General features: G+C 41.7%; 1 protein-coding gene across 1 annotated transcript; it reads right to left on the minus strand.

Moving 5' to 3' along the window:
* Positions 1-399: 399 nt before the first annotated feature.
* Abraxas1 (abraxas 1, BRCA1 A complex subunit) lies at positions 400-14,482 on the minus strand. The gene is made up of 9 exons (XM_051170408.1): positions 14,338-14,482; positions 12,213-12,303; positions 11,529-11,565; positions 7,677-7,743; positions 4,834-5,027; positions 3,214-3,333; positions 2,982-3,066; positions 1,375-1,486; positions 400-915 (listed from the first exon to the last, which is right to left on the minus strand). Exons 1-9 carry the CDS (start codon positions 14,467-14,469, stop codon positions 488-490), a joined length of 1,266 nt encoding a protein of 421 aa, XP_051026365.1. The 5' UTR covers positions 14,470-14,482; the 3' UTR covers positions 400-487.
* Positions 14,483-15,996: the final 1,514 nt, after the last annotated feature.

Below are 15,996 nucleotides of genomic sequence, written 5' to 3' on the forward strand. Positions count from 1 at the left end.
ATCTATGGCAAAAAACAAACAAACAAACAAACAAAAAACAACAAACCTCTAGTTTAAAAAAATCTTTAGATAGAAACAGACAGAGGCCAAGACTTTAGAAGGGGTCATGAGATGGGAGAAAAGAATCTACAAGGGTGAGGTAGGCAGCAGAGACATGAAATAAAAGCGAACGGAGAATTACTGCAAGCAGAAGGCACAGTTGAGGAGAGGCTGGGACGTGAGGGTAGTTGCAGCTGATCTGAACACGTACACATTTACATAGCATTTACAACATATGAGATATAAATACGAATTTTAAAGATACTTTATAAAATTAACTTACCTACATATTATAAAGAGTTGAACAGTAAAAATACCTTATCCATGCATTATGAACAGCTGAAAAGAGTAAAAAAAAAGAACTGTTCTATGTGTTATTCTAATAAGCAGAAAGGAAAAATAGAAACAAGTGGCCTGAATCTCAGTAAAAAATATCACCTAAAAAGGATCAAAATGTGGGAGAGCGAGGATATTCAGCATCATCTCCCATGCTCCCCATCTCTGTGTCCATATCTAGGCTGCTTGAGGAGGCCTTGTCTGGGTGACTGCTGTGGGAATCGCTCACAGCTCTGCTTTCTGCCTCTAGCAGCCGTGGTTTCTTCATAGGCCACTGGTCTTGCGTGTCTAGAGCTTTCCGCTTAGTCAGCTGGGCTGCAGGCTCTGGACTAGCGTCAGGGCTGTAAACATACTCCACCATCAAGGTCAGTTTATCCACCACATCAAGGCAGTGGTTAATGTTACACCCACTTTGAGAAGTACGCCTATTTTTCAAAGAAATAACGCAAGAATGAAGAACTTCAGACTCCGGAAAAAAGGTTCGTAAAGCTTGACAAAGAAGAACGTTCTCCTGGGGATTGGTTTGGACATTCTTCTCTCCTAAAGGAGATGAGAAGAAGCTTAGCACAGGTTTGTTTCACAATCTTTTATTTTATTTTTTGGTTTTTCGAGACAGGGTTTCCCTTTGTAGCCCTGGCTGTCCTGGACTTGCTTTGTAGACCAGGCTGGCCTTGAACTTGCAGAGATCCACCTGCCTCTGCCTCCAGAGTGCTGGGATTAAAGGCATGCGCCACCACTGCCTGGCTTTCACAATCTTTTATAATTACCTGTGTCAGTAAAATAAAAACAATTCAGACAGACTATTTATGTGCCATGCTATTCATGAGAAAGTCTTTATTAAGCAGAGCACAGCCACGACAGTGCGCTGTTCACTGTTTGGGGAAGGTTTAAGAACACAGTGCGGTCACTACTTGTAATCCCAGTACACCAGGTCATCGAGTCATCTGAGCCAGAGTGCACATGAGTGCAAACAGTCCCCTGTGCTCAGGAGTTGCTTACCTGCTGCTTTAACCTGTGCTTGCTGTTTTTTTCTAACTTCTTTTAATTGGTTTACATCCATCATTAGTTTCTCTACTTCTCGTTCACTTTGTTCAACTTTTTGGCATACACTCTTCAAAATAAAATAAGGGCACAGATAAAAACTTGTAAGTATTGTACTAATGAGCATCTAGGCTTACAATATAAAATTCTCAGTAGTACAGAAAGTAAAATAAAATTTGTCTTTCATGTAAACATTTTTATCTCATTATTTTTGGAGGACCTTAAGTATTTTATGTTGCTTGGTAGATAATGGCATGCTTTTTGGATGTGTTATCTTTCCATTTATTTGTGGACTTACATACCAGATATTTCGTTGATTATAGAGATAAGATAAAGTTCATTTTGAAATAATAATAAAAAAAGATATACTGGGCTGAGGATTGAGGTCAGTGATAAAGCACTTACCTAGCATGTGTGAGGTCTGGGTTCAAGTCCCAATATGTGCACCCCCAAAGAGAACAGATATGCATAGTTGATTTAGGATGTGAAGGCAGGATTAGCATTTAAAGGTTATCCTTATTTACAGGGGAGTTCAAGGCCAACCTGGGCTACAGAAGGACCTGTGTCATAATATCAAAAATACAAAACAAGATGGGGTATGGTGGTGTACATTTATAATCCCAGGACTTGGGGAGGCAGAGGCAGCAAATTTTGAGGGGAAAAAAAGGCCTCAGTCAGGCAAGGTGGTGCATGATTCCTATAATCCCTGAATCCCTGTGCTTAGGTGACAGCAGGGTTGTATGTCAAGGGTATGGTCAGGTAAGCTTTCTTAGAATGGTACAGCCTGAGGCTCTTCCTGACCAATCGTTCACATCTCCATCTCTCAGGGGTCAGATTCTGTTAACGTTGTCAATCCCTCCCCTGCATTTCACACTGGCCTAATGACTCTCTCATACTCGGGCTCTACCTTAGTACTTACAGTGACCTGCACTGACACAGCAAGACAGACTAATGCTGTAGTGATGGTGGTACTTCTAAATATCTGCTTCCCTCATCATCTTACAAAAAGACTATGGGGGCTGGGCCTGGTGACACATGCCTTTAATTCCAACACTGGGGAGGCAGACATAGAAGAATCTCTGTGAGTTCAAAGCCAACCTGGCCTACATAGAAAGTTCCAGAATAGCCAGGGCTCCATAGTGAGACCATTTTTCAAAAAAAGAAAATAAGTAACTATAGCAGTAATATAATGAGAGAAAAATTAATTGCATAGCTATCAATCAGAGGTTGTAGTCTCCATTATGGGGGTCAAAGAAATACAATATATACCCATTAAATGTCAATCTTTCTTTTTAAAGATTTATATTGTGTACGTCAGTGTGTTGCCTGTCTGTCTGTCTGTCTGTCTGTGTGAGAGTGTCAGATCCCCTGGTACTGGAATTACAGACAGTTGTGAGCTGCCATTATGTTGGTGCTGGGAATTAAACCCAGGTCCTCTGGAAGGGCAGACAGTGCTCTTAACTGCTGAGCCATCTCTCCAGCCACCCAATGTTATTTTTCTATGAAATAATCCACAGCAATCTATTGATGTGAGCTCTGAAGTGGTCCCTAAATGCTTCATGTACCTTTAATTCTTCTTGTATAGCAGCATACATTTCGTTTATTTTATGTACTTCTTTTAATGATCCATCTTCATTAAAAAACTGAGAACTGTAAAGAAAAATGATGATTTCCTTGGGTAAATATACGGAACTTTTTTTTTAAGCAGACAAATTTAAAAGGAAGTATGGAGAGGTGAGATACTTCAGTTACTTGAGGATTCATTTAACCTTTATTGTCTGTGAATAAGAATCCTACCTGTGTGTGCTCACTGCTCTGCTAAAGCCAGTGGATGTACAGGAAGCAGATTCTGTCTTGTAACCCAGTTGATCAGACATCCCCAGATTGGCAACCACCAAAGGTACCCTGTGAAAAAGCCTGATAAAAGAGTTTCCAATAGTGTACAGTGACAGGGCAGCATCTGCTGTCTGAGCAGGCTGCTTTCCTAACAGTACCACTCCCCCCTCCCCATTATTTAGCAAGATAGAATTTTCCCAGATGAGCCATGTTGAAGCAACCCGTTTTTTGTTTTTTACTTTTTATTGTTGTATATGTATGTGCACTTTGCCTGCACATATGTGCATGTGTGTCTGTGCACAACTAATGCCACTGGAGGCCAGAAGTGCGTCACATCTCCCTGAAACTGGAGTTACAGATGGTTATGAGCTGTCATGTGGTTGTGGGAATTGAACTAGGGTCCTCTGGAAGAGCAGCCGTGCTCTTTACTATTGAGCCATCTCTAGCTCATGAAGCAACTAAGCTTTTAAAAAATATCACTTAGATGAGGGCAGAGTTTGAGGCTAACTTGGTGTACAGAGCAAGCTGTGGGACAGCCAGGGCTGCACAGAAGTACCCCATCTTAAAAAACCAAACAAAGTCAAGAGGTACATAGCATAAAAGAGCTGTGTGAAGACAATTTACTAGTTCTCTCACCTAGCCATACACATGTAAAGTAAGGAAGTAAAGCTACCCGGGAGGCTGAGAATGGCAAGGTGACAGGCCATGACAGGCAACATAGAAACCTTGAGTCTCTGTTGCTGGGCTTTTATTTTTATTTATTTATTTTTTTTGTGACAGGGTTTCTCTGTGTAGCGTTGGCTGTCCTGGAGTCACTTTGTAGACCAGGCTGGCCTCGAACTCACAGTGATCCGCCTGCCTCTGCCTTCCGAGTGCTGGGATTAAAGGCATGTGCCACCAACGCCTGGCTACTGGGCTTTTATTATAATGTGTATGTTTACAGTTTTTTTGTGTTCAGAGGACAAAAGTCAGAAGTTGGTTTTTTTCTTCCAATGAGGGCTCTGAGGACGGAGCTCAGGTCTTTAGGCTTGTGGGACAAGCATTTTCACCAGCTGAGCCTTGCCACTGTCTGTTTTGTTTTGTTGAGTCATGGTCTTAGGTAATCCAACCAGTTTCAAGCTCTGTATAGCTGAGCCTGGCTGAGACCATTAAAGGAGGGGGGAGGAGGAAAATAAATTTTGTTGGAGCTTGAGCTCAGCAGCAGAGCTCCTCTTGCCTGCTGGTGTAGGCCCTGCACTGTGTGTGCTCAGCCCACCAGAAGGGCAGAGCAAGTTAAGCATCCCTGGTCCAAAAGCTTGAAATTTGAGATAAGGTCTTATTATGTAACCTAAACTGACCTCAAACTCTCAATTCTCAGTTTCCATTTACAGGGATTGTAAGTGTCCACCACCACAGATAGCTTAAAATGAGAAAAGTCCTGAACACTGTCACACCGAAGTTTTCTTGAAAGGCTAATGCAGGGAGATTGTGAGTTCAAAGCCAGACAGGCCCCTATGTGGATTTCTTATCCAACTCTGCTTAACACTGAGGCCAAGTCGTCTCAAGGAAACAGCAAAAACAAATGGGCCAATTACCACTTACCCCCTCTGAGGTTTATATAAGGCGTGCTCCAGGCAGTGAGTGGAGCAGCTCTCTGTTGTTATACTTGGCGTCAACAGCAGAAAGACAAGCTCTGGACTTGAAAGACGCTTTTGTAAGTTTCTGTGGAGCAGCCGCTCTCTGAATGTCAGTATCTGATCCGAGTGACGACGGAATTTGTACCAACCCACCACAGTCTGAAGAGAATACAGGAAAGATTAATGGCCTTGAGCAGTAGTTGCAGTGTACCTAATGGTTCCAGCATGCAGGAAGCTGAGGCAGCAAGACTGCTGTGTAGCCCGGGAACACAACAACAGAACTAAACAAAAAACCTACCAGTCTTTCTTTTTCTTACAGGGTCGCTCTGTGTAGCCCTAGATGTCTTGGAACTCATTAGATCAGGCTGCCTCTGCCTCTGCACTGGGATTATAGGCATTACCACCTGGTCTATAGAGAGAGTTCCAGGCCAGCCAGGGATACTCAGAGAAACCCTATTTGAAAAACAGAAATAAACAAAACACCAAAACTCCTTACTTCCTTGGTTTTTGTTTCTGTGTTTTGGAGCCTGGGTCTCAGGCATCCCAAGCCGGCCTCAAGCTCTGTGGGTAGCCAGGGTGGCCCTGAAGACCTGTCTCTCCTGCTGCCACTTCTCCACTACTGCCATTATAGGATGAGCCACCATGCTTGCTTTTTTTAAAAACGTGTCCTAGAAGTGGAACTTCACGACGCTAGATAAGTTACTTTACCAACTGAGCTATACACCCCAACTCCTGTTAATCTACCAGCTGAGCTATACACCCCAGCTCCTGTTAATCTACCAAATGAGCTATACACCCCAGCTCCTGTTAATCTACCAGCTGAGCTATACACCCCAGCTCCTGTTAATCTACCAAATGAGCTATACACCCCAGCTCCTGTTAATTTTTTTCAGTTCCTATTAATTTAACCACAACAAAACCACTTGCTATCTTGCAATCCTTATCTTGCATCAAAATTTACATGAAAGAAATACCAATGCCGTTGTTCCAATAATAGGTAATCACTCCCTTAAAACACATCATAGCCCATGTAAACATTTCATTTGTTAAAAGTTAAGCTGTTTTAATTGATTTTAGTATCATTTGAAAGGTTTTTGTAATCTGTAGCACACAAACAAATTCATGACTAATATTAATAAACTGTTTTAAACTGGAAAATAATTCTTATTACTGAACACTATACATTTATTTTCACATTAAAGTCAAGAAGTTAAAAATGGCTTCTGCACCTGTACTCTCAGCATTTGGAATGCCGAGGAGGATAACAAGTTCAAAGACGAAGTGAGCTACTTGGTGAGGCTATGTCTCAGAAACAAACATACTCTTTTTTGAAGGAAAATGTCCTCATAGGTTTACTTCCTAATAGTAAACTAAGAAATGTATTACACTTAGCCTGGTGTGTGTGTGCGCATGTGGACATGGAAGTGGTCAGAGGACAGCTTGTGGGTGTTCTCTCTCTCTATCATGTGAGTCCAAGGGATTGAACTCAGGTTATCCTGCTTAGTAACAAGTGCATTTTCCCACTAAGCCATCTTGTTGATCCCAAATATAAATTTTTTTAAGTCCCAACTATTTCCTTTTCTGACATTTTTACGGGGCTTGTGTATTTGTGTTTATGCATGTGTGCACTATGTACATGAGGCTCTATCCCAGGGGAGGTCAAAGGGCAGCGTAGAGCAGCACTCAGCTTTCTCGCTCCACCAGGTGGTTTCCACAGATTGAGCTCAGGGTGCCAGGCTTGTGCTTTAGTGTTGGGGGACTGAACCCAGGGCCTTACGTACAGCAGGCTGCACCTGAACAACAGCGGTTTTGTTGTTGTTGTTGTTTTCCCCCTGGTGTCAGGATGACACTAGGCTGCCTTAAACTTGAAATCCTCCTGTCTTGGCTTCCCACATACCTGGAATTTCATGTATATACCCACTATCTGAAAGAAACATATTATTAAATCTACTTTGATTCTAAAATCAGAGATGTGTGTCACCATCCCAAGTGACCAAAATTTTTCTGAAATCTACTTTTATTCTCAGACACATAAAATTTTACAGACAAAAACACATACCTCAAAAAAATTTTAGATTTGGGGGGAACATTTGGAATGTCCAGTAACTTTTATCTGAACACCAAGTAGATGGGAAATTTAAATGTAATTGCTGCATAAGATACTGTCTCTGCATTTATATAAAATAGTAACTGTGAACCAGGCTCTGTGACATACACCTGAAGTCCAGCTACTTAAATGCAGCTGTCTGAGACTAAAAGACAAATTAATTAATCAGTTAATTCAGCTATGTGAGAATAACAGAAATGGACTACATCCTAGAATCAATCAGACTGGAAAAGGCTGTGGTTAAGCAATAAACCAGAGAACTCAGTGTAGATCATACTAATCAAGGGAACAAACAGTAAGATGAATACTTGTTCCCCAATTTATTTTATATGCACAAGCGTTTTGCCTGCTTGTCTGTGTATTACGTGCATGCATGTAGCCATAGGGGACAGAGGAAGGCACTGCATCCCCTGGGACTGGATTTACATCTGGTTGTGAGCTTCACGTGGCTGCTGGAAACCAAATCCAAGTCCTCTAGAAGAGCAGCCAGTGCTCTTGGCCACTGAGCCTTCTCTCTGTCCCCAAGGTGGATACTTTCAATGACAGGTTTTGCTTTCAGAGAAACACTGCCTGAATTCCTGGGAAGAACAGGTCTTTTCTTACGTGCTCTAATGAATGCCATCAATACCGCTTAGGGTTTATGTAAAGTACTGCTTTTAGGATCACAATAGCGTACATAGCACTAACAGAAGAAGCCATACCTTTTTGACATTTGAAAGAATCTTCTTCAGTGCGTGCTCGTTAACTTCACCTGAAGAATTATAAAAGCTAGAAAGTCAAAATTAAAGAGATTTCAAGTAAGCTAGAAATTTGAATAATTTTGTTAGCATTTTTAATATTATTACTCTTAACCCATACTATCCAACCAAAATGCATATGTATTTGCCTATCACATAACTTCAATAATAAATAGAGAAAGTTTAAAAATTAACACTTAAATAGTAGAAACATTAGGTTTAAAAGCAAAAACAGTAACAAATAGATTCCAGGTAAGAGTTTGTCTATCATACTTTTAAACTAAAATAGAACAATAAACTTCATTAAGTACAAAAATCAAAAAGTTCATCTAGCCAGTTCACAATTTAGTTCACTAACTGATAACTGACAACCTATGACAGACTATATAATGAGTAATGAAGAATGTAACAAAAGGATAATTTATTCACTGCTAATTCCAAAAGCTGTATGTTAGTGTATTTGGGAATATTGGAGAGAAGAGGATACATTTGTTTTTGTTTTTGTTTTTTTAATTTTTAAAAAAAGATTTATTTATTTATTATGTATACAGTGCTCTGCCTGCATGTACACCTACAGGCCAGAAGAGGGCATCGGATCACATTATAGATGGTTGTGAGCCACCATGTGGTTGCTGGGGATTGAACTCAGGACCTCTGGAAGAGCAGCCAGTGCTCTTCTGAGCCAGCTTTCTAGCCTGGATAAATTTGGTTTAGTACAGTGGTTTTTGTAATTGGACTGTCTCAGATGTAGAAAGAATAATTCTAAACACTTTAAAGACATTTAGGTCTAGCTTTGCTTTCTCTAAGAGAGACTCCAAGTAATAGTTCCTTCACTTATGCTGGTTAAGCACTCTACCACTAAACTGTGTGGGTGGGTCTATGTGTGTACATGTGTACTTATGTAGTCAGGTGTACATGCACATAAAATCCAGAGGTCGATGTTGTTTTCCCTGATCACTCGCTACCTCATTTCTTGACAAGGCCTCTCACTGAACTTGAAGTTCACAGATTTGGCTAGTTGGCTAGCTCTAGGGGTCTCCTTGCCACCCCTCCTTGCCTCACACTCTGCCACCAGGGTTACAGATACATGGAGCTTGTTGGTGGGAATCCAAACTCAGGTCTTCATTCTGGTGTGGCAGGCAGTTTAACAATGGAGCCATCTCCTCAGTCCTAGTCCTTCTCTTTAATATTAAGATGAATAATATTCCTTTTTATAATGCTGAAACACTAAACAAAATCCTATAGGTTTTTATAGAGGTTTCCCCCCCTGGAAAATTGCAAGTATATACTAGAAATATTTATTTACATGAAACTGACCAACTATATCCTAATTGACAAGGTGCTTACATTGAGCACCTATAAATCCAATTGCTAAACAGGTTAAGGCAAGAGGACTTTAAATTCAAGGCCTGCTGAGGCTACAAGAGTGAGTTTAAGGTCAGCCAGTAACTTGGTAAGACAAAGTCTCAAATAAATAAACAAACATCCTGGATGGGATCACAGTTTAGTGGTAGTGTGCTTACCCAGTGTAAGTGAAGCCCTTGGCTGAATCTCAGTACCATAAGAAAACAAAAACAAAAACAAAAACAAAAACAAAAACTAATCTCAGTCAGGCTGAGGGGTAGCTGGGTTCATGGAGGGACATCTGCTCTGACATTTGTGACTTGGATAAAGACTGAAATTGTGACAGGTCCAGAGACTGATGCCCAGCTCCTGGGGTCAATCCTCAGAGAAGGAAGGGGGGGACAGGGATGAAGAAGAGAAGAGAGAAAAAAAGATTTTACTGCTATATTTCTCTAGCATGGTCCATTTCTAAGCATTTTAACCTGGTGCCTAAGGTAGTAAGTACCTCAGGGTACATAACATTGGCTAATAGCATACATGCACAAGAATATTGACTTTATGCCAAGTCTCTACAAAGTTTTATATGGAAACACAATAAGCCAGATTAGTAGCACATGCCTATAATCCAACATTTGAAAGGCTGAGACACAAGAATCTGAAATCTTAGAGTAGCCTGAGCTACATACAAATCCCATGTTGTCTCAGTTCCCAAAAATGTACACTGTAAAGAATTCATACTTTAGGGCTAATTTCTAAGTGACTAAGAAGTTTTAGGTTTCAATTTCTATTTTCAAGGACTTTCTAGAGTTCTGAGATGAGCAAATCAGTGTATTCAGTTGTAAAGTCTGAGAAGCAAACAGTGCAGAGCTGGTACAGCTTATCTGTACACTGCCTGTTCCTAGTCCAAGCTTTTCCACCACTGCTGCTTTCTACTGTGAATTCTTCCTCTTATTTTTCCCACGGCCCTTTAAAAGTATAGTAAAACATGTTTAGATGAAAGGCTGTGTATAGCCCCCTTCTATTTTGACAACCTTCTTAGTAAATTATAAAACTGCACATTAATACTTATCTAATGTGGCCTTCAAGAGATGCCATCAGAAGTCCACTTAAGTATATCCACCTCTATTATGTGTGAGGGGAAGTACCAACATGATAGGTGGGTAGAAATCCCAGAGACTGGGGCTGTGGTAGAACAGAAACTTGCTCACCATGCCTGAGTTACCTCCTCAACACCACACACACAAGCCATTAAAAAGAAATCTCAGCTCTTCTAGTTTTGTCCTACCAGTAAGTCACTGTACTCAACTTTCCTATGCTGTGACCCTTATATACAGTTCCTCATTCTGTAGTGACACCTAACCATAAAATTACTTTCATTGCTATTTTTGTAACTATAATGCTACAAATCATAATAAATTATAATGTAAATATCTGTTTTCCAAAGGTCTTGGGCAACCCTTGTGAAAGGATCATTTGACTCCCAAGCAGGACACTGCCCACAGGCTGAGAACCACTGCACTATGCAGTTCTGTGCTTTCCACTAAATCATGAACTTCTGCTTATTCTGGATTTAACTATATAGTAACTTTATGAATGAGAGTCATTTCCAGATAGCTTTCCTCATGCCATCTTCACCTTTAACTTAGGAGCTGACAAGGCCCAGCCATTAGTAGATCAGGCGGTTTCTGCAGCTCAGACCCTGCTAAATGAACCTAGTAAGAACTAGCAGGTAGTCCCCCAGAGATACAGTTTCATGTATTGTCCCTTAGTCCAGAAGGCCCCTCAGGAAGTCCTTATGAGGTTTCACAGAGAGCTCCTCATTCAGCAAGCAGATTTGTATGTCCACTGCACAGTAATGGGCTGTAGGAAGACAAACTCTTCCTGGTACTTGAGTTTAAGAACATAGCAGGCTGTTTTGTCATGCCCTCTTCCCCATCTTTATCATGTATGTCCTTTCATACAAGGATTGTGTGAATGACATTAAGACATTAGTCAAACAGTATACTAACCCCAGAAGTTGTGCTACTGTCTGCCAGACTGAGAGAATAAACTTTCACTAGAGAAATGCAACAGCTAACAGGTTAGACAAAGAAATATAATTGGGCAACAAACAGAGAGAAATGGTTAATAAGCTGAAATCAAAAGATGAGAAAACCAGACTGTTACTGACATATGGGCACACGTCAGTCATGAGTTTGTGGTATGCAGTGAGAGGGCTGGGTGTGGAAAGAAGCAGCAATCCTCAAAGTAAACTGGTTTTTCAGAGGCGGCGGAAACCAGCAAGGATAACACAACTAATGAGGAATTACAGCTGTGGTTAAGCATGTGCTCATGTATCGTGGGTGCGAGCAACAAGAAAGCCTTTCATGTGTAACTGGTAACTAAGACACTGCTAGTTTTTAAAATTATTTAACTTGTAAACAGTAAGTTTCATAATGGATGATTTACATTTTTACTAATGCTATTACTCACCTAAAAAGCCGGTAGCAAGGGACATATTTCTGAATGTCTAGGAAAGAAAGGATTTCTAGTTATGAGTGTATTAACTGTTTGCCTACCACCCTGAAGAACGTTTTATCTCATGCCAGAAGGAGCTTAACTACACGGTGCCTCCTTTACCCTGTAGACACATCCGTACGACAAACCACTCTCACTCTTGCAGAGGTGAGTGGGCAAAGAGATACCAAGTCACTCCCCAGAGACGCAGGCCTGAAAGTCCTACCTGGAGTCCTCATGGAACTACATGGTGCGTTGTATTCCCTAGACAAAGCAAACATGTAGAACAGAATTGTGATCCTGCCTCCACTTTCTGTGTATGGGGACTGCAAGTGTGCACCAACACCCACTCATTTTTTTTTTTTTTTGCAGTGCTTTTAAAAACATTAAGATATACTAACAATGTAAACACACACACACACACACACACACACACACACACGAGTTTGGCAAGAAAGAACCTTGCTGACCAGCTTAACCAACTCAGTTCAGTCCCTGGAACCGACATGACAGGAGGAGAGAACAGCTCCAGCAGTTATGCATGACACATGTGTAGTCCGCACAACGATTAAAATGTAAAAATAAATAAAAGTAACAACATTTACGCTGATTACATTCAACATGTCAATTACTAAAACCATAGAGAACTAAGTGACTCACCAATTGTATAAACAACTTTAACATTGTCCATTTGTGAATCAGTAATGCTATTCTTGGCTTCACCTTTCATTTCACCGAGGAGAAAACCTTCCTATGAGAATAAAAATAAGCAGTATATGAAACATACTGGATAGGATTACTGTTCTGTCTCCTGATCATATTCTCTCATTATTTTACAATGTATACAAGTGTGTGCTCCAGGTAGTGCGCACATGGATAACTGGGAATGGCTATGTGGAAGAGACAGTGGAACTGACCTTAAAGGGCAGAGTAATAATTTGGGAGAGGAGAGCTCGAAGTACCTAGCAGTCAAAAACACAGACGCTTCAAGTCTGTTTAAGAGACGAGCAGAGCAGTTGTCTGGAAGCATAAGGCCCCTGTGGGCAGTTGTGAAGAAAGGGTCAATCCCACCACAAACTGGCCCCACCCTTCTGGGAGTCAGTGGAGGTCTCTAAGCTATGGAGTGACAAATTTAAGTCTGTGTAAAAGACAGATTTAAGTCTGTGTAAAAATTATCAAAGTGTAAAGAATTCAATTTTAGCATCTTCTTCCCAAGAGGGCTGTGTGCCAGTTTTCTTTTCAAATATGGGCATACAGCTTTTTTCATTCCACTGAATTAAATTATTCCTTTAGGTGCATTTAAAGACCAAGTGTGCTTGACAGTGAGCTTTCCAATTCATTAAAATTAGTAAATAATGCTCTGCCCCCATTTCATCAAAATAATCAATCAACCAACCAAAATCTCATAAAGCAACGCCCCACAGTCTTGAACACAGCCAGGCGGGTAAAACTTGTTAACTGCAAGTGTTCTTCATTTTGATACTCCCAAGGTTAAAAACTAGAAGTACCAGTAAAGTCTAAGTACAATTATACAGAAAACAACTCTAAAAAATTTAGCTAGGGAGCTGGAGAAACAATTCAGTGGTTAAGAGCACTGGCTGCTCTTGTAAAGGAAGGGGCTCAGTTCCCAGTAACTCCCACTCAGTATCAGGGGATCTGATGCCCTCTTCTGGCCTCCATGGGCACTGCCCATGTGTGGTCCACAGCTGTTCAAATAGGCAGGATATACACAGATAAAATAAAAATAAATGAATTATTTAAACAAAGAAAAAACTATTGTAAAAATATCTTAGAAACTAGGGTCTAACACCAAGATGTAGTTTACAAGGGCTATTCCTATAAACTGCAGATCTAAGGGCAGTTAATGTTCACACTAAACATTAAAATAAGTGCCACAAATATACATGTATTTGTTTAAATATGAACTGCTTAAATGTGTGTGTCATCCTCCTGTAGAGCCATGCTTATTTCAGTATCAGTCCATTGTTATGTGCTGCCCAGGTGTAGCACAACACACAAATGATGTCATTTGCTTGTTCTTTGCTAGGTGTTAATCTATAATTTGACGTAATATACACATAACATACCGACTACAGTCTTTATTGTACAGTTCTTATCATTATGACTATGCTGAAAAGCAACTTTAGGCAACACAGACTTTACACTTAACACTTAGGACACAACCCTTCACATACATTACTCGACACTGTTCAGTTTGGTACTCTCTGAACTCTATCAGTGAAGTCCCAAAGCGCATTTTAGATGTTTCTAGTTTCATTATGTTACTAAGTACCTATTTCCTGACCCCAAAGCCCTACACAAGTTTAAAACAAGCTTAAAATGTGTTTTCAATTTCACTCAGTGTCTTCGAGAGTGGGCAAAAGCCTTAAAAATGCATTTATACTTCTGATCCTGGACAAATATGAAATAGCACAGGCAGTACCTTACAATGCTAGGTTAGCCCTAGACCTAACTCACTGGTGAACTCCCTGCCACTGGCTGCTGTGTCTAGCTCGCCTGTGCCCGCCTAGAGGATATTAGCCGCACGCGCGAGCGCTGTGGGCAGGAAGGGGCGCGGGGATCCCTTGCCAGGACCCGGCAGTGAGGCAGGAAAGCGGCCCGCCTTTCCCCCGCCGAGGCGGAGGCCATCGGGAACTTTCCTTCACACCCGGGCTTGACCAGATAAAAAGGGCCCGGATGAGAGCCAGGGAAGGCGCCCTGGTCCGCGAACCCGCTCGGCGGGCAGGAGCTACGGGCAGAAACGGCAGCCACACGCCCGGCTCACCGTGTCGGAGTCGGTGTTGAGATGCTGGAAGGTGAGCGCACCGAGCACGAAACCAGACAGCACCCCCAGCGTGCTCTCGCCTTCCATACTGCCACCTCCGTCGCTGCCGCCACAGCCAGTACCGCGGCGCATGACGGGAGGCCCGGAGGGCGGGTGGGGCGGGGTCTGAACGGGGCGGGACTTGCGCCTGCGCACGGCGAGGCACGTGTTCTGGAGGGAGGGCGGGCGCCCTCTATCCTAGCGAAGGTGCTTCTCCCATCAACTTGGCTGAGAGAACTCCTGCAGCATGGTAGCAGCCCCGTTAATGGTTAGTTTAAGGTAGCTGATGGTTGTAAAATTAAGAATTTATTAGCAATATTTCAACACCACTGATATGGCATGATATGTCTCGTTTGGATTTTCACTGCCCTTCACCTACTAGAACTTACATAAGAACAATAACCAGTTTGGGGGTAGGAGAGGGGACATATTTTTTCCTAGACAATTCCAGCGGTGTTGCATTCTTTTGTCTGTGGGCATTTGGTTCTTTAGCTTGTTTGCTTGCAGTGAGAAAATTACGAACTGAGTCTAGTTTAAAGATTACACAGGTTTTTAACATCATGATAGTTTAAGCACAATCATACTGTGCTGGGTCATTTGATATTAGTAAACCGAGTGGGAAGATGAGCGATGGGTGCGTATTTTACATGTGTCCACATACACAGTTATGCAAAGCGATGGCTTCTAAGTCACCGGAAGATGGTAAACCGGAAGATACCTGTGCTGAGTTAATATTGCATGTCTGGGTTTTGTCGCGCAATAGCCAGGGTTGCCTTGTCGGTGGCAACAAAGGGGAAGGCGCAGCTCCACTCTGAGGCCATACTCTATCCCCTTAGGGGATTTCAGGAAAACCGTTTGAAGCAGAGGAACAGTTTATTAAAAGACATCTGAAACATAGATTTTAGGCACAGGGATGCTCAGAGAAAGCCTAAGACATACCCAAGTATGAGTGCGAGCTTCTTAAGGGAGAATTGCACCTATGTCACACACACACACGAGATAGAGATTTCTGTGGTAATCTATGTATCAGACATAATTATACATAACATATAAATTGCTGTAACGTTTAATTTTCAGGAAAGTAGTATGTTATCTAAAGAATTACATGTACTAGCCACAAGAGGTCAAGATTGGCTGTGAAGGCAGACAGGATAAAAAACAAGAGTTCTAGATGACAAAGATCCCAACCAGCACACAGATGTCCTGCCCTCTGACCTTGCACTTCCATCCTTTCCTTGCGGAAGGGTTTTCATGTGCCTGAGTCCCCCAATATGGAAATTGGGGAGGGGATAGTTTCCCTCATCTTCTCAGAATACTAACCCTGATTTCCTTCCACGAACTCTTACTCTCTGAACATTGGCTTTCTAAGTATGGAGCGGATGAACTTGGGTCCGGTAACACTAATGCTGAGCATCTACATTAGTTGATTTTCTACTCCTTGGATAAAATACCATGACCAAGACACCGCATAGAAGGAGTTATTCGGGCTACACTTCTGCAGGGATAGAGAGTCCATTCCTGTGAGAGTGGGGAACATGGCAGCAGGCAGGCATGGTGATTGGACTGGAAGCTGAGAACATCTCGAACCTCAAGCAAGACGCAGAGATAGCAAACTAGGAA

The sequence above is a fragment of the Acomys russatus genome, chromosome 28 (assembly GCF_903995435.1).
Source record: "Acomys russatus chromosome 28, mAcoRus1.1, whole genome shotgun sequence".
NCBI lineage: Eukaryota > Metazoa > Chordata > Mammalia > Rodentia > Muridae > Acomys > Acomys russatus.

Excerpts from the sequence above, each read along its gene's own strand:
- Abraxas1 (XM_051170408.1), bottom strand. The coding sequence starts at position 14,469 with ATGCGCCGCGGTACTGGCTGTGGCGGCAGCGACGGAGGTGGCAGTATG. Across the intron at positions 5,028-7,676 it reads TTCTTTCAAATGTCAAAAAG|ACTGTGGTGGGTTGGTACAA; the intron begins GTATGGCTTCTT and ends TATTCTCTTCAG. Across the intron at positions 916-1,374 it reads AGCACAGGTTAAAGCAGCAG|GAGAGAAGAATGTCCAAACC; the intron begins GTAAGCAACTCC and ends CATCTCCTTTAG.